This window comes from Muscardinus avellanarius (genome assembly GCF_963383645.1).
Source record: "Muscardinus avellanarius genome assembly, chromosome: 1".
Classification (NCBI taxonomy): Eukaryota; Metazoa; Chordata; class Mammalia; order Rodentia; family Gliridae; genus Muscardinus; species Muscardinus avellanarius.
This window is the reverse complement of record NC_137786.1, coordinates 195445191-195469143: the sequence shown is the minus strand read 5'-3', so window position 1 is coordinate 195469143 and position 23953 is coordinate 195445191. Positions and strand designations below refer to the sequence as shown.

General features: G+C 36.2%; 1 protein-coding gene across 2 annotated transcripts in view; it reads right to left on the bottom strand.

Annotated features, from left to right (window-relative positions):
• The window catches only part of PRMT3 (protein arginine methyltransferase 3), a gene marked incomplete at both ends in the record, with an annotated part of 124146 nt that overhangs the window by 53566 nt on the left and 46627 nt on the right, over positions 1 to 23953 (bottom strand). For both annotated transcript variants that reach the window (XM_080704827.1, XM_080704828.1), the window contains one exon: positions 5087 to 5165. In XM_080704827.1, the coding sequence (XP_080560953.1) occupies positions 5087 to 5165 (79 nt within the window). The remainder of the gene's footprint in view (positions 1 to 5086; positions 5166 to 23953) is intronic.

The window sequence follows — 23953 nt, the reverse complement described above, 5'->3', positions numbered from 1 at the left end:
AAAAAAGGCAATGGGCCAGAGATAGATACCCCTGATGTAGATAAGGGAGAAATGTAGGATAGGGGTTATTAGCAGGGCCACTGCAGTATAATACCTCACGGAGTACCAGTCACACTGTGGCTTATGGGAACTAAATACCCAACAGAGTTACACAGTACACAGACTTTGAGGTTAAAACAGTTCATAAAGCTCTTCTATTTTGGATTATTAGTAAAAACCTCAGAAATTGAGAGCATTAAAAATTCTGCTATCAGATTCAGTAATATATAGTCTGTGGGTCAAATATAGTCTGCTGGCTGTTTTTGTAAAAAGTTAATTTAGAACACCACCACATTTGTTTGCCTATTACCTGTGGTTATGACATGCTAGTGGCAGAACTGAATAAACAGTTCGGACAGAGAGCATTATGGCAAAGAAACTCAACTATTTACTCTCTAGCCTTTTACAGAAAAAGTTTGCTGATACGTGGTTCTACATCAACGGGATGTACTAGTAATACCACTAAGAAATAAAGAGGGCTTACTGAGAAGGAAAATGAATAGTTTACTAAAAGGAAAAAGGTTTGAAATTAGGTAAGTAATAAGAAACAAACTGAAGAGGAATATGATTTTGCTCTTTCTAGTGTTGGGATATATTTTCAAGCTATTTGTATTTCACAAAGATAACAAAAATAATGGTTTTTGCATTTTAAAACTTAAAATGAAGTTACTTTGTAAATCTCAGTAAGACTACTGAATATCCACATAGGATTTGTAAGCAGAGTTGTAGGTCAATTTTGGTTTTATGCCTACTTCTACACTGCTGCCTAAATTTGGGCCACCTGCCAGAATCTTGCCTAACTTTACCTTCACATTCTGACACACTTGTCATTTGATTTTTTTGTCAGAAGCTGTAATTGAATAATTATTCCTGCTTGTTGGTGAAATTAACATAACGCTGATTGGTCAAAAGCTCCTTACAGACCATTTATAAATTCATGGCTTTGACATCTGTGTCCTTCTCGGTTCACTGCCCAGAATTCATTTGTCACTAGAACAGCTCACATGGTGAATAGATAAAGATGGGAAATCCTCTATCCCTTAAAAAATGCCTCACAAACTTCCAGACACTACAGGATAAGACTGAGCTGTGTAAGAACACAACTCCTAATAAATACTAGTATCAATGTTTGTATATAAATGACCAGAGTAAAAACGGTTAAAACAAAAGGCGATAGTAAATAAGTCAAAACAAACTGTGCATTTTACAAAATATATGAATGATACAGAGAAAGATTTCAGTGAAGTAACGATGATAGCAACATGCTTGGTATGAATACAAAGAAATATACTATACTGTCACCAAGATGGCGGACATCTTAAAAGTCAAATAAGCTTAAATAATTAGCTTCTAATTTATGTAATAAAGACATCTTAAGTAATACTTACTTGGAAATTAGATACTTTGCCCATCATTAACGTACTCATAATGACTAGGCCCACAAAAGGTTAACAATGATAACAGGTAGCTATAATAGGCTCTGAAAATTTATATACTAAAAAAAAGTAGAAAAATAACACTACAGCAACATCATTGGAAAAAACCAAAAGATGTATGGTTCAATTTTCTGTGCAGAAAGGGGAGCAGGAAGAAAAGTACATTTGCAAATTTGGAATTTACAACAGAGATAGTTTCTTATTAGCATAGATCAGATTTTCAAAAGCCAATTCTAAAGCAGACTCTTGGATGGAGGCAGAACTACCAGTGCATGGTTTATGTTGGCTAATCTATTTTGCTGTCCACTTCTAAAATGCAATCCTCTCTATTACGAGGCAGAGCCTGCTTCCTCTGTGGAAGTAGAAAATGACAGAAACTTGATTTCCTTCCATCCTTTGCAGGTTAGGCATGTCTACTTTTCAGAGGCTGATCATACAATATATTGTCCCCAATTCTCCTTTGTCTGGCATCAATATCATGAATGCTTGTTTTCATTTTGTTTGGATTTACCTGAATATCTACCCTCTTAATTTTATCTGAATCAATTTTTCTAAATCAAAATTTTAAATACGGCTCTATAAAGTACAGGGAATTAGGTATTATTTTGTGAGCCAATGTAAAATTATTCATATGCATGTTAGTGTTCCTTTTACAGGGACATGATAATTTTTTGTATGGTTCCAATTTTAGTACTATTTTGCTTTTAATAGGTGAGTTTAATCCATTTATATTTAGTCATCTGAGAAATATTGATTTCATGGCTACCATTTTCTATTATCTTCTTTTTATTGGGAGGGGCACTGTTGGAAATATGAGCCCAGTTTTGCTCATGCTAGGCAAGCATTCTACCATTGGGCTGCATCTCCAGCCCTTTCCCTGCATAGTAATTCTTATATTTAGGAAGCCCTATACTTCTGTTCTAGTAGATTCCTTTATAATCAAAACCTATGTAACATCTTTGGTTCCCCATTTTCAGCACTATTTACTAATTTCCTCTCATTAATAATAATAAAATTAGCATATTTCCTCCTTTTTTTGTTTCCTTTAGATATCCAACTTTTTTTTTGTTTGAGAGAATTGTATAATATTAAAAGCCAAGACAGAAATAGGCATATAATTAGTCTACCATGTTACTATATTTTTCAGAAGGTTAGAAATAGAATCATAATTCATTTCACCTGGTGGAGGTGGGAACTGCCAGTTCAATTTTTTTAGGTCCCTTTTTTGGGTGTGTATGTATAAAACAAGTGTCTAAACAACTGCTGATATTCATTGAGGCACAAACCAGGCCAAACCATTCATTTTCCACATTCCTGGCTTCTCTAGATTCTGTTAATAATAACAGTCAATAGTACTGGTTAAGCAGTTAAGTGCTTACTTACCTATTTCTCAGTATGTCTACAAATCATCTTAACACTAATCTTAGCTATAGAAAAGTTGCAATGAACTAGACTTAGAAGCCTCCCTATTATCCCTCTGATAATGGGAAATAGCTCTGGCACGGTTCACATGGCTGCAGGTTCTTAATGAATTTCACTGAGAATTCAATTTAAATGTATTAAGTTGCTGTCAGTTTTTCAGTAAGATCAATGAGTACCATTCAGGGTGGTATGGGAACAGTGATCTGAATCTTCCCTGGAACTTCACAGCAAGAGTCATATATTAAAAAGTGTACTTTAGTAGGGACTACAAAATTAAGTGAAAAGAACATGAATACTGGAATCAGGCAGATCTGAGTTAAAAAAAAAAAGGCTTGGCTAGTTAATATGTTCATCCAGTACACCTTTATGAGATTATTCCTAAAATTGCAAAAAGCTGTTTGTATGACATCTAATAACATAAGTGTGGAGCATATTATTTGACAGCTAGGAAACAGACAATAAATAGAAACTAATATTTCTTTAGTCATTAGAAACAAAGCCAATAGCCAGGTGTGATGGGCACACTTATAGTCCCAGTACTTGGGAGCCTGAGAGAGAAGGATCGCAGGTTTGTAGCCAGCCTCAGCTACTTAGGCCCTCAGCAACTCAGTGAGACCCTGTTTCAAAAATTAAAAGACTAAAACAATAGGGGTAGGGGTATAGCTCGGAGGTAGAATGTCCCTGGGTTTCATCCCCAGTACGGCAAAAAACAAAAAACAAACAAACAAAAAAAACCCCTAGGTTTCATCCCCAGTAACACACACACACACACACACACACACACACACACACGCACACACACACACACACACACACACACACACACACTATAATTTAAGAAATCTATAACCAACTATTACAGGGTAAAAAATACCTAAATCCTAGCCAGGCTCAATAAAAAGATCAAGAACTTATCTTAAAATTACTGCAGAAAATATATTGATCAAATGGGCACATTTTAAACATAAAAAGGCAATATTTTTAAATGTTATTATAAAAAGAACTCTTATTGTTCTGGAGAATTTTCTGTTTTCATGTTTTTGACCATGATTTTTAACTGTACCATAACTGCCTGAGTAACTGCACAGAATACTGGTGGGCAGGAGGAATAACTGTGGTCAAGTGCCTTGTCATTGTTCAACATGTCTCCCTCTTTTTTTATTTTCAGGTAACATTTTTTCCTTCAAAACAGGACTGAACCCAAGGCCTCATGCATTCTAGGTAAGTGATCTACCACTGAGCTAAATCTATGGCCCTTTCTAAAGTTTTGTGTGTTTATTTTTTTTTGTTTTGTTTTACTTCGAGACAGGGTCTTGCTAAGTTGTCGAGGCTGGCCACACACTTGTGATCCTGCATCAACTTCCCAGGTGATTACAGGCATGTGTCACTATGCCCAGGTCCTCTCAGGTAATATTTATTAGCTACACTCTGACCATGGAGACCATTTGTGGATTCTGAAGCTCTGAGAAAAGGAATGTACAGGAAGAGGTGAAGGATGAAGGACAGATGCTATGCAATTCAGTTTTCATGATTCAATTGAGTAAGCATGTTATGTTGCTATCTTTCCTAGAAGCTGCAGAGTTCATTGAAATGACAAAGATAAACAAAACACACTACTAAAACACAACCTGCCTACAAGTGTGCAGACTTAATCTCTTGACACATTATCCAAAGACATGAAAAAAGGCCTTCCAAATTTACTGAGATCTATTTATACACAAAGTAGAAAAACATAGTTGCTACGTAAATGTTCTCACTAAATCACAGAGAAGCCAAGATTTTATTATTTAGTGAAGCCATAAAAATTTGCCATTAAAATGAATAACCTCAAACTTAGTATGAAATATGTTACTGGAAAAAGGAACTAAATGACACAAAATTGAAAATGAAATGGTATTTCTCGATTAGATTTTGATTTGGATATTAAAAAGCTCCACAAATCTAGTCCTTTTTATTTTAAAACCCTTTTAAATAAAAATGTTCTTGAAAATACGATTAAGTTGGAGCTCTGCATATTTTATCTAATGTTCTACTTCAACAATATTATAAACGCACATCTTAAAACTTCTAATGGAAGCATCTTTCATCTCTATTGGGGACTTTCTCAGCTATAGTGTACTTGAAATTCAAAAGTTCATTTTGTTCTATGAGATTAAAATTAGATTATTAAACTAAAGTCTTATACTCACCAGATCCTTCTTTTGCCAAGTATTTGTTCTTTGCATAAAGCACAGAATCTAACATAGACTCAAAAAGAAGAAAATAGCCCTGCATAAAACATATATGAAAAAAAATTTTAGAAATGGGACACATCCTCATAACTATCCTCATAAACAAATCAATTTAAATCTATGGATTATTCTTTTAATAAAAAAATACCTTTTTCCCCTGCCATGTAATACTCTGCAAAATCTGAAACTATTTTTTTTTTTTGCAGATAGTTCTCTATATATTAATTACTAGAAAATTAGGCCAGGATATAAAGTAGACCCAGAAATCTAACTATGGTAGATTATACTAAATCTTCTTTACCTATGGTTCTACTTTTCCAAAGTACTGTTTCTTCCTAATACAAGAAAATGTTCATATATAAATTCTTAAATGCTGTAATTTCCTGGAATACTGCAATATTATTCTAGAGTAGTGGTTATGAACTAGATTTTGCTCTTAAGAGACAAATGTTTCCAGATACTTTTGGCTGTCATAGCCGAGGGCGGAGGCTGGGAGATGTTACTAGCATCTACTGGGTAGACACAAGGGATGCCGATACAAGACAAGTACCACAGCAAAGAACTACTTGGCCCAAGTTATCAATGACTCAGGTTGAAAAACACTGGTCTGGAATACTATTTACCCAAATGCTTCTTGCCCAGTGACTTTTTCTTTGACTTAAAAAAAAGGTGAGAAAATCCTTAAAGATGCTTTAGAAAATACCAGATTCCCTGTTTCCTCTTAGAGATTCATAATGCACATTTAGCAAATCTGAATAGTGCTATGGTAAACAAAACTGGTGAACATATTTTAACCAGGTACTATCAACCTTTTTTCCCCCTACTATCAACATGATGCAGAACTAGCACTGTGTAAAATACAGATTATGAAATATGGTTCTAGCATATTACAAATTTTAGAATATAGTAAAAAATCCTCTTTCAAGAAAGAATAATCATCATAGTATGAATGAAAATGTGCCATACTGGCATCCCAAATACAGTATATTCTCATAGTGGGCTCACAGCTTATTATAGAAATGACAAAGTAATCATGGCTGAGAAATCAGTAGCTTCAGTTAGCCTTTCTCCTTCTAGAGGCTAACCCACAGCCACTCCTCAGCAGCAGGAAATGTGCACAAAACACATTTATTACTGCTTGGGTGAATTATTTAAGTTGTACCTTTATCTTAGCATTCCAAATCAAAACTGTTCTCATCCACTCATTTTTTTCTGAAGATAAGTAACTGTCTGATGGAATACAATATTCTTTAACCACACAGGCACAATATGTTTTAAATGTTTCTCCAGAATATGAAAACATTGCAAAGCTAGAAAGGTTAATCTTCAGAAGAAACTAACAGCATATTTAAATGTATAGAAAATACAGCTCTCATGCTTGAACCATTTATAAAGGAGCCTAGTCAAACGGCCACCAGTAACTCTACCTTAGTATTTACTCCCCTCAACAAACTGATTCACTGCTAAGAAAATAACTACCTATAGGCGAAGACTTAGCAAAAAGGCCTTTTTGTGTGCGTGTGTGCACGTATGTGTATGTTACTGAGGACTGAACCCAAGGGCATCTACCTCCAAGCTACAACACAGCCCCAGAGAAGGTGGGTGCCTGGGACTGAGGCCTTGAAAACTGTGCTGTCTTGCTTGCTTGCCTCCAGGATGTGAGAGCAGAGTCCTGTTCTCTCTCTGCCTCCCATCGCCATGCTCTAAGCAATTAAGACCCAGTCTGACACGGACTGAACCCCCAAATCTCCAAGAACTGTAAGCAAATAAAATAATCTTCCTTCCTCTAGGTCCCATGGTCAGTCAGTCTTTTTGGATTAGGGCAGTGAGAATAAGACTGACTAAGACCATTTGATCTTGATTGCAAAGTATATGAAGAGGCTTATATTCTGTCAAGGTAGTTTCTAAACCTTATGGTAAAGAATGATGGAGCCACCAAATCAATGGCAAAGCATTTCTTCAAAACAAAAGTAGATTATACATTCCTTCACATTTAGGAGATATGTACACTATCTAAAACTCAGTAACGAGTGGCAATTTTACTGTTCATTTGTTTCACTTGGTATTCAGGTATATATTCAATCAACTATTACATCATCAAAAAGGATTTTTTTGTGGTACTAGGGATTGAACTCAGGAGAACTGTACTTCTGAGCTACATGCTCAGCCGCATTTTATAGGGTCTGGTCTTGCTAAGTTGATGAGAGTCTTTTTTGATAACAGGCACATGCCTTCATGCCTGGCTAAAAGGACTTCTTTGATGTCCCTATGTAAAATATTTCCTATTAAAGTCCATTTCTTTGTCTATTTCATTATAGCACTTATAAATTAAAATATTAAAATATTTATTTTTGTGTTTATTTTATCTCCTCACTACAGTATAAGCTCCAAGTACAAGGTCTTTTGTCCATACTGTCTGAAACAATAGTCCTGAGGGCTGGAAGTGTGTTTAGTAGGTGGTAGAAACTCAGGCATTTTTGAGTGAAAAATAAATAAAAAATATTGTTTATGTGCACAATTATATATGTATGTGTATAATGTATGTATATGTGCATAATTATATATTAAAATGAAACTGTGCTTGTTATCTAAAAATTTTCTTGTATGAATTAAAATTAGTTATTTTAAAATTAAAAATCTAATAATAGTGGTGATAACTGTTAGTGCTTTATAAGGATTAGGTCACTTAATTCTCCCTCAAAGAACATTTTGTTATTATGTACTTCACTGATGAAGAAATTAAAGCTTAGAAATGTTACATAAACTAAGACCTAAAAGATAGCTTATGAGTCATCTAGATTTATTATTGAAGTCAACCTCCCGGACACTGATTTCATTTTATAATCTTAAAAAATTAGAATCTTAGAAACCATCTCCAATATCACATGATCAGGATTCTATTTTTCCCTAAAGGTAATCATCATGGGGTATTTGGAAAGATTGAATAAATAAAGCACAATTTGAACACTGGTCTAAGTACAGAAGTCAAGTTCTCAATTGCTATTTTATGTTGCTTCTTAAATTGATTAGCCTGATTATAAATAAGTTTTAGTATTCAGATTAGACTACATTTGTAATTTAGGAATCAAGTGTTCAAAAATGAAAAATTTCTATATAACTTTTATTTTTCTTTTCTGAAGTACCGGGAACTGAACCCAAAGGTGCTCTATCACTGAGCTACATCCCCAGGCCTTTTGCTTTTTATTCTGAGACAGGTTCTTGCTAAGTTGCCCAGTTTGTCTTTGAACTTGTAGTCCTCCTGCCTTGGTCTCCTGAGTTGTTGGGATTACAGGCATGTGCCATCATGCCCGGCTAGAACACATTAAACAAGACTAAAATTTACAACATATGTGGCCTAGAATAATGCAGAGTAGTATCTTAGTTGGCAACTAGCTCTTTTCCACTGTGAAAATACTAGTTTAGAAAAATCAATAAGTATACTAGAATTATGTATAGAATGAACATACAGTATGATCTAAACTAATATACCTACTTAAAAATATAGCAGATGGCTGGGCGTGGTGGCACACACTTATAATCCCAACATTTAGGAGGCTGAAACAGGATGATCACAGTTCGCGGCCAGCCTCAGAGACTCTTTACAACTCAGTGAAACTCTGCTTCAAAATAAAGAATAAAAATAGTGTAGCTCGGAGGTAGAATGCCCATGGGTTCCACACACAGTACTGCAAAAATAAATAAATAAATAAATAAATAAATAAATAAATAAATAAATAAATAGACTTCCGGGAAGATGGCAACGGAGTAAAGCGGGACTTACGAGCCCTGCTAACAACCAAGCTCTATTACCACAAAATCAGCGCCTTTCATAGCCAGAAAACACCATCAGCAGAGAAACAAAAAATGTAAATACAAGGGACAGAGAAAAAGAGGGCTGGAAAAACGAGACACCACAAAGAAACCAGACCGCAGTGCTGCGGCTGCAGCCGCGGCGCAGAGTGGCAGGCGCCATCTTCTTTTGCAGCACCAGGCCCTAGAGAGGAGGGGGACCCAGAACGGAGCTCAGAGCCACAGAGGAGATACACCAGCCTCACGGCCGAGGACGCAACAGCAGCGCCTTACTGCCGGCGGCAGCGGTGAGTTCACCGGACGGCTCTAGACCAACGCACTCAACAGCCCACCAGGCTCCAGAGAGGTGCAGCGGACAGCGAGCCGAGGTGAACCGCTGCGGAAAGGCCGGGCGGAATTTGGCAGATTTTTCGGCGCAGGAAGTGTCTAAAGCTCCCAGGGGCTGGGCTCAGCACACCCTGCAGGGACTCAGAGCGGAGCTCAAAACCAGAGAGGAAATACGCCAGCCTCACGGCCAAGGGCATGACAGCGGCGCCATATTGCCATCGGCGGCAGCAGCAGCGAATTCACCGAGTCCACTACAGCTCTATCTGCGTACTCAACAACAGTGAGTCAAATTGCGGGCCCCAGAGGAGAAATCCCAGTACTGACTCCCAGGGACTTGACCCAGTGGGGGAGTGGTGGTGGCAGAGATATCACACCATAGGAGAACGCCCAACCTGGCACCCCACATGGTCTAAAGCAGCCTCGAACGACTCCCTGGGTCTGAAACTCTGCGATACAACCTAGTAAAGGAGTAGTGGGGTCTGAGATACCACAGACTCAAGATCCAGAGCACCTTAAGTGAAGTCGTAGCGACCCAAGGGAAGAACCCAGAGAAGGCACAAACTTCCGAAATCATGGGAAAGAGGAATAACAATGGAGCAATGAATGCCCACAACCCCACAACATGAGAACCCGATAAAACAGAAATTCAGAGATTTCTAGAAGATCAAATCAGGAAAATAACTGTAGAAATAATAGAGGTGCTTCGAAAAGAACTCAGAGAGAGCCAAAAAGAGATAAAGGATGCAATTAATGAAGTCCTCAATTCAAAGTACAAACAACCGATTAGACCACATAGAGAATAGAATCTCGCTCTTAGAAGCTGATCATTCCAAAAATGAATGCATAGTTTCTAATTTAGAATAAAAATCCGACAGCAGGAATCTGACATTGAAGAAATATGGACCCATTTTAAGAGAGCTAACCTAAGAATAATTGGAATAGAGGAGGGAAAAGAAAGTGAAACCAAAGGGATCAATAATCTCTTCAAGGAAGTAATAGCAGAAAATTTTCCAAACATAGAGCAAGAGGTTGATACACAGGTCCAGGAAACTTATAGAACTCCCTTTAGACAGGATCGGAGAAGAGGATCCCCACGCCACATAATTGTCAAAATGACCAATGTGGAAGCCAAGCAGAGAATCTTAAAGGCAACAAAAACAAAGGGCCAAGTGACATTCAGAGGCAAACCAATTAGAATCACTCCAGACTTCCCAAACCAAGTCATGAGAGCCAGAAGGGCTTGGAGTAACATATTCCAAACTCTGAAAGAAAACAACTTCCAGACAAAAATTTCCTACCCAGCAAAACTTTCTATCAAAATAGATGGGGAAATAAGAAGCTTCCATGACAAACAGAAACTGAAGGAATTTATGTCTTCAAAACCAGCGCTAGAGAAAATACTCAAAGAGATTAACTACAAAGAAGAAATAGGTAACACACACCAGAACCAGAGAAACAAGATTTTCTATCCACCAGACAACTAAGATTGATTATCTGTGGAGATTCATTATTTATGTTAGTCTTTTACCTATCTCTAAATGGTATTGTTTGCCTTTATTGTTGTTAATTTTTAGGATTTCTAGTTGGAATATTAATATACCTTCAGATATAGCATTTGGAAATATTTTATCCCATTCTATTAGTAACTTTTAACAATGTTTACATTGTCTTTGGATATACATTATTTTTTTTATTTTTTAGGGAGTTTGTATACTCTTCTGTTGCCTGTGCCATTGAAATCGTATCCAAGAAATCACTGCCAATTTCAATGTTGTGAGGTTTTATGACCCAGATTTTCTTCTATTTTTTTTTTTTTTTGCGGGTTTGGGGATGGAACCCATGGGCATTTGACCTCCGAGCTACACCCCCTGACCTACTTTTTATTCTTTATTTTGAAACTGGGTCTCACTGAGTTGCAGAGGGCCTCACTAAGTAGCTGAGGCTGTCTGCGAACCGCGATCCTCCAGGTCTCAGCCTCCCAAATGCTGGGATTACAAGCGTGCGCCACCACGCCCGGCTTCCCGATTTTCTTCTAAAAGTTTATAGTCTTAAGATTGATATTGGACTTCCGGGAAGATGGCGACCGAGAAAAGCGGGGCTTAAGAGTCCCGCTAACAACAAATATCCATTACCACAAAATCAGCGCCTTTCAAAGCCAGAAAACAACATCACCAGAGAAACAAAAAAAAATCACCAGGCTCCAGAGAGAAACCAAGAAATCACTGCCAATTTCAATGTTGTGAGGTTTTATGACCCAGATTTTCTCCTAAAAGTTTATAGTCTTAAGATTTATATTTAGGTCTTTTATCTATTTTGAGTTAATACTTGTATATGGGATTAGGTAAGGGTCCAATTTTATTCTTTTCCATGTAATTATTATGTTTCAACAATATTTAGTTAAAAGATTATTATTTCCACCACCAAATGTTCGTGGAAACCTTGTCAAAAATAACTTGACAATATAGGGAAGAATTTAGCTCTAGGCTTTTATTTAACTCCAATGGTTTATATATCTGCCTTTAGAATAGTACTACACTGTTTCAATTATTGTAGCTTTATATGGTTTGAAATCAGAAAATATATATCTTCTAGCTTTGTTCTTTTTCAAGATCGATGTGGGTACCTAGAGTCCATATTCCATATTAGGATAGATTTTTTTTTCTGAAAAATAAATATATAAATATATGATAGTTTCACCTAAAAAATAGAAAAAAATAGATTCTCTGGTAAGAAAGAAAGCAAAAAGAAATATTGAAATGTTATCTTTAAGTCATCAAAAGCTTGGTATCAGACAAATGAAACTGTTATGAGAGATTATCATTTTTAATTTTGGATAAATTGCTATAATACTAGATGTCAACTACTAAGCCAAGCATAGGAGGGGGGGATAGGGAGAGAACGGGGTGGGGATCGGGTGGGGGCTGACTGGGCAATGTGTGCATGTATGTCTACAAAAGTATGTATCCCACTATGATGTATGAATACAGTGCACCAATTAAAAATAAATATGAAAAAAAAAGATTTATATTTAGGTCTTTTATCTATTTTGAGTTAACATTTGTATATGGTGTTAGGTAAGGGTCCAATTTTATTCTTTTTCATGTAATTTTCATTTTTCAACAATATTTAGTTAAAAGATTATTATTTCCTCCACCAAATGTTTGTGGAAGCCTTGTCAAAAATAACTTGACAATATATGGAAAAATTTATCTCTATGCTTTTATTTAACTCCAATGGTTTATATATCTGCCTTTAAAACAGTACTACACTGTTTCAATTATTGTAGCTTTATATGGTTTGAAATCAGAAAATATACATCTTCTAGCTTTGTTCTTTTTCGAGATCGTTTTGGGTATCTAGAGTCCATATTCCATATTAGGATAGATTTTTTCCTGAAAAATAAATAAATAAATGTATGATAGTTTCACCTAAAAAAAAAAAAAAAAGAAAAAAATATTCTCTGGTAAGAAAGAAAACAAAAAGAAATATTAAAATGTTATTTTTAAGTCATCAAAAGCTTGGTATCAGACAAAGGAAACTTTTGTGAGATTATCATTGTTAATTTTGGATAAATTGCTATAATACTAGATGTCAACCACTAAGCCAAGCATGGGAAGGTGGGATAGGGTGGGAACGGGGTGAGGATCGGGTAGGGGCTAATTGGGCGATGTGTGCATGTATGTCTACAAAAGTTATTTTTTTTATCCCATTATGATGTATGAATACAGTGCCCCAATAAAAAAATAAATGTATATATAGTTATATGTAGATATATATATATAGCAGATATAAAAAATTTATATATGTGTTGCTAATGCTTACTGTCCTTTCTCTCAACTTTCTGGTTTGCTAAACTTCATTGTACTATTGGCTCCCTATGTGATGGAAGAGCCTTTAAATTCCTGGGAATTGTCCTTGGTTCTGAACCAAGTCATTTATTACTGGTATCAGAAAGCTTTGCTCCAAATGCCCTGCTCATCTGCAGGGTAATTCAGACTGTAATTTCACAGGCTGCTGCCTCACCTGTAGGGGAACCATCTGGAAGGGGAATTATACCTGATATTTTCTCCTCTGAAGCTCATGGGGCATTCTTCTTTCAAAAGTGTCAATTACTTTTTAAAATTAAATACTGCATTTATCTTTCAAAAATTAAGTACTAAAAAACATAGAATTAAATTAAATGAAGGACTAGAATATTTAACATTATTCAATAAAAAGAGAATCTTATCTTACTCGTGGTACCTTCAGTGTAAGGTACTTCTCTAATATTTTTTGGCTCAAATAACTAAATTGCTAAAATAGTCCTAGGCAAAATTTATCTTTTTAAAAAAGCAAGTCAGTGGGGCATGGCGGTGCACGCTTATAATCCCTATATTTGAGAGGCTGAGACAGGAGGATTACACATGTTTGAAGCCAACCTCAGCTACTTAGTTTGGTGCTCAGCAACATAGTGAGATCCTGTTTCCAAATAAAACATAAAAATAGGTTTGGGAGTATAGCCCAGAGGTAGAAAGCCTCTGGGTTTCACCCCGCCCCCAGTACCACGGAAGATAAAACAAAAAAACAGAAAAACAAAAAGCAAGTCAAGGAAGAGCTGCAAATAAAAAGTTAATCTGAAGACTACAGACAGTCAAGAGATAAAATTAAAAATGCAAGAATAAACAAGCTTACAAAATCTAATACCAATCTAGCAGAATTCCTGATGTGTAACAATTAATAACTTATGCTCATCAGAAGGCATATAAAAGGGACACTTAATAATAGAAAGTTTTAAAATGCTATGTTCATATATGAAGTTATAAATACATATTTTAATATTATGTACTGAGTGGAGGAGAAAGAGGGGTGCGATCTGAAGAGAACACACTAAGTGCTGTGTGGTATATGTTTCCAGCATTCTGAATCTCATTATGACGTATAATTACAATGTACCAACTAAAAAATAACCTAGATTGAATAAACCAACAAAAATTTTCATGCTACTTTGTAAAAAAAAAAAAAAAGGATAAGTAGTCAAAGTTTGAAAAAAATAATGGCTGGCTATACACACATAAAGTGTATATCTATCTCCAACAAAGAATACTAATCATTAACAAACAAACAAACAAAAAAAACTGAGCATGCAATGCAAAAAAAAATGGTCTGTAATGTTCTTTCTTAAAGATTCAGTTTTAGTATCAAGGTGATACTAGATTCACAGAATGATTTTTGAAAGTAGTCCATCTCTTTCTACTTGATAAAATAACACTAGACCTATGTCCTTCATGAACACAGATGCAAAAATTCTTAAGAAAATACTAGCAATTCACATTCAAAAACACATCAAATGGATTGTACACTATGACCAAGTTGGCTTCATTCCAGAGATGCAAGGCTGGCTTAACATATACAAATCAATAAATGCAATTCATCACATAATGAAACCAAAGGAAAAATCACATAATCATGTCAACATATGCAGAAAAGCATTTAATAAAATCCAACACCACTCATCTTAAAAAAATGAAGATGAATGGATTACAAAACTGTGGGATATGTACATAATGAAATTTTACTCAGCCATAAAGAAAAACAAAATTATGCCATTTACAGGGATATGAATGGAACTGAAGAACATTATGCTCAGTGAGATTAGTCAGTCCCCAAAAATAAGAAATCAGATGATCTCCCCAATATGCAGAAGCTAGGGAGAAAATCGGTCACAGAAGTAACTCTAGATGAAGAAGGAGATATATGGATGAGCAAATAAGGTGACTTGAGGGGGATGGAAGGGGGAAAGAGAGAAGTTCTCTAATGCACATGATGTGCTTTAACAAGCATATCAAAGTCAATCACTAAGCCAAACATGAGCAGGAGGGAAGGGAGGAAATGGGGTGGGAATTAGATAAGGGCTAATTGAGTGATGTGTGCATGTATACCTCTACCATCTTGTACTCCACTAAGATGTATGACTATAATGGACCAATAAAAAATTTACAAAATGAAGAAATTACAAATAGAAGGAATTACCTCAATATCATAAAGGCAATATATGATAAACCCAAAGACAACACTATACTGAATGGGGAAAATCAAGAATAAGACAAAGGTACCCATTATCACTACTCCTATTCAATATAGTACTCAAAATTCTAGCCAGAGCAATGAGACAAGAGAAGAAAATTAAGAAGATACAAACAGGAAAAAAAATTAAAATTATGTCTGTTTGCAATTCGATTTTTAAAAACTCAACCAGAAGCCTTTTATGCTGGGCACATGCTTGTAATACCAGTACTTAGGCTGAGATAGGAATATTGCAGGTTCAGGGCCACCCTCAGTTACTTAAGGCCCTCTACAACTTAGTGAAACTCTGTTTCAAAATAGAGAATGAAAAACAGAGCTGGGGGTATAGCTCATAGGTAGAATGCCCCTGGGTTCAATATACAGCTACATACATATGTACATACATACACACACATGCACGCATGTCTTCTAGAGCTGATAATTTCAGTAAAGTAACCAAATTAAAAAATCAACTTATAGCCGGGTGTGGTGGTGCACGCTTGTAATCCCCGCACTTGGGAGGCGGAGACAGGAGGATCGCGCAGGTTCGAAGTCAGCCGTGCTGGCTTAACAGACCCTGTTTCCAAATTTTAAAAATAGGTCTGGGAGAGTAGCCTAGAGGTAAAAGGGTTTCCAGAAACCCCAGTATCACATACACACACACAAAAAAAATCAACTTATAAAAATTAATAGCTTTTCTTCTATATACCAACCATAAATTCACTTTAAAAGAAATCTGAAAAACAATTCTATTCACAATGGATTAAAAAATATAAAATCCTTAGGAATAAATCTAAGTAAGAAGATAAAGAACCTTTACAATGAAAATTATACAACACTGAGAAACGAAACTGAAGAAGATCTTAGAAGATGTTATCAATATTCTTGGCTAGGCAGAAAAAAATATTGTCAAAATGTCCATGCCACCAAAAGTGACCTACAGATTCAGTGCACTCTATCAAAATACCAATGTCAGTCTTCACAGAGCTAGAAAAATCAGTCCTAAAATTCAGATGGAAGAACAAAAGACCCAGAATAGCAAAAATAATTCTGAGCAATAAAAACTTTGCTGGAGGCACAAATCTGATTTCAAATTATATTACAGACAGCCGGGCGTGGTGGCGCATGCTTGTAATCCCTTCGCTTGGGAGGCTGAGACAGGAGGATCGCAGAGGTTCGAAGCCAGCCTCGGCTACTTAGTGAGACCCTGTTTCCAAATAAAATATAAAATAGGTCTGGGAGTGTAGCCCGGAGGTAGAAAGCCTCTGGGTTCCACCCCTAGTACCACCAAACAAAACAAAACAAAACAAATCATATTACAGAGCTATAGTAACAAAAACAACATGGCATTGGCACAGAGACACATAGACCAATGGAATAGAATAGAAGACAGAGACAAACCTTCAGACTCATAAAATCAGTTATTTGGTAAAAAGCCAGAAACATACTCAGAAAGAGAGAAAGATTTTTCAACAAATAGTGCTGTGAAAATTGAGATATTCATATGTAGAAGAATGAAATTTGACGCTAATCATCTCTCACCCAGCGCAAGAGCCACCTCAAGATAATCCAAAGGTCTAGAAATTAGACCAGAAACTTTGCAATTATTAGAAGAAAACACTGAACTAACTCTTTAACATAAAGGCACAGTAAGAAACTTTCTCAATAAGAATACAAAGCAGCCGGGCGTGGTGGCACACACTGGTAATCCCCGCGCTTGGGAGGCTGAGACAGGAGGATCACACGGGTTCGAAGCCAGACTCAGCTACTTAGTGAGGCTCTCAGCAACTTAGTGAGACCTTGTTTCCAAATAAAATATAAAAAAGGTCTGGGAGTATAGCCCGGAGATATAAAGCCTCTGGATTCCACCCCCAGTACCACCAAAAACAAAACAAACAAAACAAAATAAAACAAAACAAAAAAAACCCACAAGGCTTAGGAAATAAAACTGAGAATCAGTGGGATAGCATCAAATTAAAAAGCTTCTGAACAGAAAGGGAACAATCTAAGAGTCTGAAGAGGGAGCCTACAGAATGGCAGAAAATCTTTGCCAGCTACTCCTCTGATGAAGGACTAATATCTAGAATATATAAAGAACTTTAAAAACAATACTAAAAGAGCCAAATAACCATAACCCTAACCCCAAATAATCCAATTAAAAATGGGCAACTGAATAAACATTATTTAAAAGAAAAAATTCAAACAGCCAAGAAATATATTAAGAAACAGTCAACATTATTAGCAATGAGGGGAACATAAATCAAAACTACACAGATTTCATCTAACTCCATTTAGAATGGGAATCATCAAGAATACAAATGATTACAGGCATGCTCCACCACTCCTAGTACTTGGGAACAGGAGGATCAAAGGTTTGAAGACAGCCTCAGCAACCTAGTGAGATCCTTTTTCAAAACAAAAAATAAAATAGGTCTAGGAGTGCAGCTCAGAGGTAGAACACTCCTGGCTTCAATTCCCAGCACCACCAAACGAACAAAATACAACAGATAATAAATGCTAACGAGAATGTGGGGATTTGTTTCTGAGTCTTCTATTCTGCTTCATTGGTCTATGTATCTGCTTTTGTGCCAGTCCCATGCTGTTATTACAATGGCTTTGTAGTATAGTTTTAAGTTAGGTATTGTGATTTCTACTGCATTGTTTTTGTTGCTGAGAACTATTTTGGCTATTCTGTTTTTTTTTTTTTTTATTGTTCCAAATAAATTTAAGGACTGATTTTTTTCTGTGTCTGAGAAATGACCTTGGTAATTTAATGGGTATTGCCTTGAATCTGTAGATAACTTTTGGAAGTATGGCCATTTTCATGATATTTATTATGCCTATCCATGGACATGGAAGATCTTCCCAACTCCGAAGATCTTCTTCAATTTCTTTTTTTAATGTTTTATAATTTTCTTTGTAGAGGTCTTTTACTTCTTTGGCTAAGTTTATTCCTAAATATTTTATTTTTTTGTGGGAAATCCTGAGTGGAAGTGTTTTCTGAATTTCTTTTTCAGTGGATTTATGGTTGGTGTACAGAAAAGCTGATTTTTTTTTTTTTTTTTAACTGAAGAGCTTCTGTACAGCAAAGGAAACTGTCAAGAACCTCAATGGAGAGCCAAAAGAATGGGAGAAGATTTTTGCTACCTACTCCTCCGATAGAGGACTAATATCTAGAATATAAAGAGAACTCAAGAAACTTAGCTCTAAGAAAACAAAAAACCCAATAAAAAATGGGCAAGTGAATTAAATACACTTCATGAAAGACAAAATTCAAATGGCTAATAAATGCATGAAAAAATGCCCAACATCATTGGCAACAGAAGAGATGCAAATCCAAACTACCCTGAGATTTCACATAACTACAACTAGAATGCCAATCATTAAAAACACAAACAAAAACAAATGATGGTGAGGATGTGGAGAAGTGGGAACTCTAAACAGTATAGAGGATCCTCAGAAGAATGGGAACAAACTTACCATTTGATCCAGCAATACCACTTCTGGGTATCTACCCCAAAAGAAGGAAACCAAACCACCAAACTAATGCATGCATATCTATGTTCATAGCTGCACTATTCACCATTGCCAAACTATGGAACCAGCCAAGATGTCCATCAACAGATGAATGGATTACAAAGCTGTGGGATATGTACACACTGGAATTTTATTTAGCCATAAAGAAGAAATCAGATGCTTTCGCTAATATGCGAAAGCTAGGGGGAAATGGGTAACAGGAGGAACTCTAGATGAAGAAGGAAATCTTATAAAGGAGCAAATAAGGTGACCTAACTGAGGAAATGGGAGGGGGAAAAAGCACAAGATGTACTTAAATAAGCATATCAAATTCAATCACTAAGCTAAGCATGGGAAGGAAGGATGGGGAGGGAATGAGGTAGGGATTGGGTAAGGACTAATTGAGTGATGTGTGCATGTATATCTACACAAGTCTATTATCTCATTAAGATGTATAAGTACAATGCACTAATAAAAATAAAAAATTATAAATCCTAAAAAAAAAAGAATGTGGGGAAACAGGAACTCTTAACATTATTGATGGAAGTATTAATTAGTACAACCACTATTGGGATCTGAATGGAGGTTCCTCAAAGATTAAGGCTGAAACCACCATAAGGCTCTGTTATAAAATCATTCCTTAGTATCTTTCCAAAAGAACTAAAGTCAGAATCTGGCGGGGCGTGGTGACACACACTTGTAATCCCCACGCTTGGGAGGCGGAGACAGGAGGATCGTGCAGGTTCGAAGCTAGTCTTGCTGGCTTAAGAGACCCTATTTCCAAATAAAAAAATATAAAATAGGCCGGGCGTGGTGGTGCACGCTTGTAATCCCCGCGCTTGGGAGGCAGAGACAGGAGGATCGCGCAGGTTCGAAGCCAGCCGCGTGCACTGGCTTAGGAGACCCTGTTTCCAAATAAAAAAATGTAAAAATAGGTCTGGGAGTATAGCCTGGAGGTAGAAGGGCTCCATCCCGAGTAATGCCAAAAATAAAAAATAAAAAAATAAAAATAAAGTCAGAATCCTATGATGATGTACTCACATCCATGTTTATTGCAGCACAAACTATGAAACAGTAGCCAAACTATGAAACCAACTTAGGTGTCTATCAACAGATAAATGGAAATGAAGAAAATGCGGTACATACACACAATGGAATTTTATTCAGCAATAAAGAACAAAATTATGTTATTTGCAGGAAAATGGATGGAACTAGAGACCATTAAAATCAGCCAATATCAGAAAGTCAAGAGTTAAATGTTTTCTCTCTCTCTCTCTCTCTTTTTTTTTTTTTTTGGCAGGTCTGGGGCTGGAACCCAGGGGCATTTTACCTCCAAGCTACACCCCCTGCCTGATTTTTTATTCTTTATTTTGAAACCAGGTCTCACTGAGTTGCGGAGGGCCTCACTAAGTAGCTGAGGCTGTCCGCAAATGTTTTCTCTTGTATGCAGAAGCTAGAGAGAAATAGGAAACAAAAGGGTCTTGAGATAAATAAGGTGAGAGACCAGTAGAATAATGGAAGAAGGTAGGGGAAGGGAGGTAATGAAGGGAAAAAGGAGGTTTGATAAAAAAAAAAACAAACAGTAGTTCAAATAATGCCACGTCCATAGGTGAAAGTATCACTACCAATCTCACTGACATGAGAGGACAGGAGAAGTTGGTGGGATTTGGAGGGAATTACATCAACTGCTTTGTGCATGTATATTTGTATCATGCTGAACCTCATCATGAAATATAGTTAGAGTACACCAATAAAACATATTAAAATAATGTATTGTATGAGGAGCAATTTCTGGTTTTAGCAATAAGTTATTTTGCATTAAAAATAGTGAAGGAGTATATACAATTACTTCCCAAACAAGAAATAGGAATAGCCACTAATTATTTGAAGATATTCTAAACTTTTTTAGTAATTTAAACACAGTAGAAATTACTTCACAACTACCAGATTAGCAGTCATACGATAGCCACTATTGGCTAGTCTACAGAGACATGAAATAAAAAGTTTACTACTTTGAGAAAGGTTGGCATTATCTAGTAATGTGGAAGAGCAGCACAGCCTATCATCTAGCACTCCTAATTATACACCTGGAAACGCATGTTTAAAGGTAAATGCATACATGTATAAGAATACTACAGCACTGTTATTCGTCATGGTAAAATCCTGGCCTTATCTAGGACTCATAGTAGTACATTGTAGTACACTGTAGTACCTTCATATAACAGTATTTACAAAATGAAAATGAAAAAATTACCCTTGCAGGCAATGTTGCCAAGTGTTACAAATATTTCTGAGTAAAGATAGCAAAAAATTACATTTTGGTTCCACGTATGTAAATGTCAAAAACTGGTAAATGTAAAGTGGACTGTTTAGGAACATAAAATAGAGTGGTAAATCCATAAAGAAATACAAGAACGTGATTAGTCAGTAGGTCAGGAAAGTGGTTACCTCTGGGATAGAAAAGGAGTTTTAACCACGAAATATTTGGATGGGTTTGTTCTATATTTTGATCTGTGTGATGACTTTCACAGGTGTTCTGTGACTACTGGCTTTACCACACTTATAAGTTCATGCAATTTTCTGTATTTATTTCAAAACTTAAGATTTAAAAAGGAACATTTTTATGAATAGTTTTCTATAATATGCAATAATATGAGTAAAAGAAAATAGGACTCCCATTCATATGTATTTATAAATGCTATAACATGTGTGGAAAAACACAAAGTTAGGGAGAAAAATAACTGCCAGTGTAGAGGGGAATATAATATCAGGGTACAGGAAAGGGAAAGAGATGAATTCTTCATTATAAATCAACTATTGTAAATTTAAAAAAAACAAAATTTTGTAAGTTTCCTTCATAAAATTAAGAAAAGAGTAAATAACCAATCTATAAAGATCTAGTAGTGTTTCCTAGGACCAGTAGTAAGTGGAAACTACTTATAAAAAGAAACATTAAAATAATAGGGAAAGAGTAAGATGGCCTTAAAAAAAATCAATTACAAGCCAGCGTAGTAGCACGGGGTTATAATCTGAGTTACTTGGGAGGCTGAGACAGGAAGATCACAGGTTCAAGGACTGCCTCAGCAACTTAGTGAGACCTTGTTTCCAAATAAAAATAGAAGAAAAAAAAAGGCTATGGCATAGCTCATAGATAGATTTGGGGTTCAATCCCATAAGCAAATAACAAAAAACAAAATAAGTCAATTACAGATGCTCTTTGACTCATGATGGAGTTATGTTCCAATAAACTAACATAAACTGAAAATAATCATAGATCAAAAATGCATTTACTACTCCTAGCCTGCCAGCATCACAGCCTCTGACACAGTACACTGCAGAGTATTGGTCCTTTATCCTTGTGACTACACAGCTGATCAGGAGCTGTAAGCTTGCTGCTGCTGCCCAGCATTCCAAGAGTTTCTTACTACATAACGGCTAACCTCAGAACAGATCATATTTCAAATCTGAGGAACTGTTTTTAGTATTGCTTTGGCATCATTGTTTTAAAAAAAAAAAATCTCGAGTCATCTTAAGTTGAAGGAACCATGCATAAGAAATCCACTTTAGATATGAAAAATTGGGTTAAAACAAGGGAGCTGGGATATGACCCAGGAGTAAGGTGCCAAATGGTTCAATCTCTAGCACCACAAAAATGAAAATGGAAAAGGGTAGAAAATATTCAAACATTAATAATAAAAATTTTAGTGTCTATATATCATACAAATAAGTCTAAAGAAGAAAAAGATTACCAGGAACAAAGAACACAACTATATAATAATAAAAAAGCCAAACTTTTTCAGGAATACAGACATCATAATACCAATGCCCATACAAAAATACTTGAAAAACTGGCCTAAGTTAAATGTTAGGATAGATTTTTTCTGAAAATAAATAAATAAATAAATGTATAAAAAGAAATCCAGACAAAGGGAAACTCAAGATAATTTTGGTGTTACTAGAAATAAAACCATTACAAAAGAGTATAGAGGTTTTTTAAAAAAAACTAAACAGAGGAGGCCAGGATTGGAGCCTGCCGTGTGACAAGGCTGGTGCTGGGGCCAGGGAGGCCGGGATAGCAGCCTCCCTTAAGGAAAGGCCGGTGTTGGGGCCTCCGAGGCTGGGATCCGAGCCTGCCATGAGGCAATGATGGTGCTTGGGCCAGTGAGGCCAGGATCAGAGTCTGCCTGGTGGCGAGGCCAGTGCCCAGGCCAGTGAGGCCGCGATGAGGGCCTGCCATGAGGCAAGGCCGGTGCTGGGGTCACTGAGACCAGGATCCAACCCTGCCGAGCAGCAAGGCCGGTGCCAGGACCTTCGAGAGTGGGAATGAATCCTGCAATGTGGCATCCACAGAAAAATATCACAGAAAATAAAAAATTAGATGCTTTCCCTAATATGCAAAAACTAGGAAGAAATAGGTAATAGGAGGAAATCTATTTGAAGAAAGGGCCCTATGGAAGAGCAATTAAGGTGACCTATCAGAGGGGATGGGATGGGAGAAGATGGAAACTCTTTAAAGCACATGATGTACTTAAACAAATATATCAAAGTCAATCACTAAATCAAGCATGGGATCGAGGGAGGGGGAGGGATGGGGATGGGGATTTGATAAAGGCTAAATGGATGATGTGTGCTTGTATATCCTCACAAGTCTTGTATTCCACTGAAATATTTGACTACAATGCACCAATAAAAATATATTAAATAATAAAATAATAAAAAAATAAAAATAAAGAAATAAAAACTAACTACCATATGATCCAAAAATCCCACTAGTGGGTATATTTCCAAAGGAAATGAAATCTGTACATCAAAGAGAAACCTGTATTCCATGTTTACTCATCACTATTAACAACAGCCAAGATTTGAAATCAACAGTGATGTCCACTGACAGATACAAGAATAAGAAAGATGCAGTACATATATAGAATTAAATGTTATTACCATAAAAAAAGAGTGAAATCCTGTCATTTGTGGCTGCATGGATGAAACTATAGGACATTCTGTTTAATGAAATAAGCCATGACAAACAGACAAGTACTTTATCTTATTTGGAAGGTAAAATGTTGTGCTTAAGTAGAGAGCAGAAGAGTGGTCACCAGAGGGTAGGGAGTGTAGGAGGTGTGAGGGAGA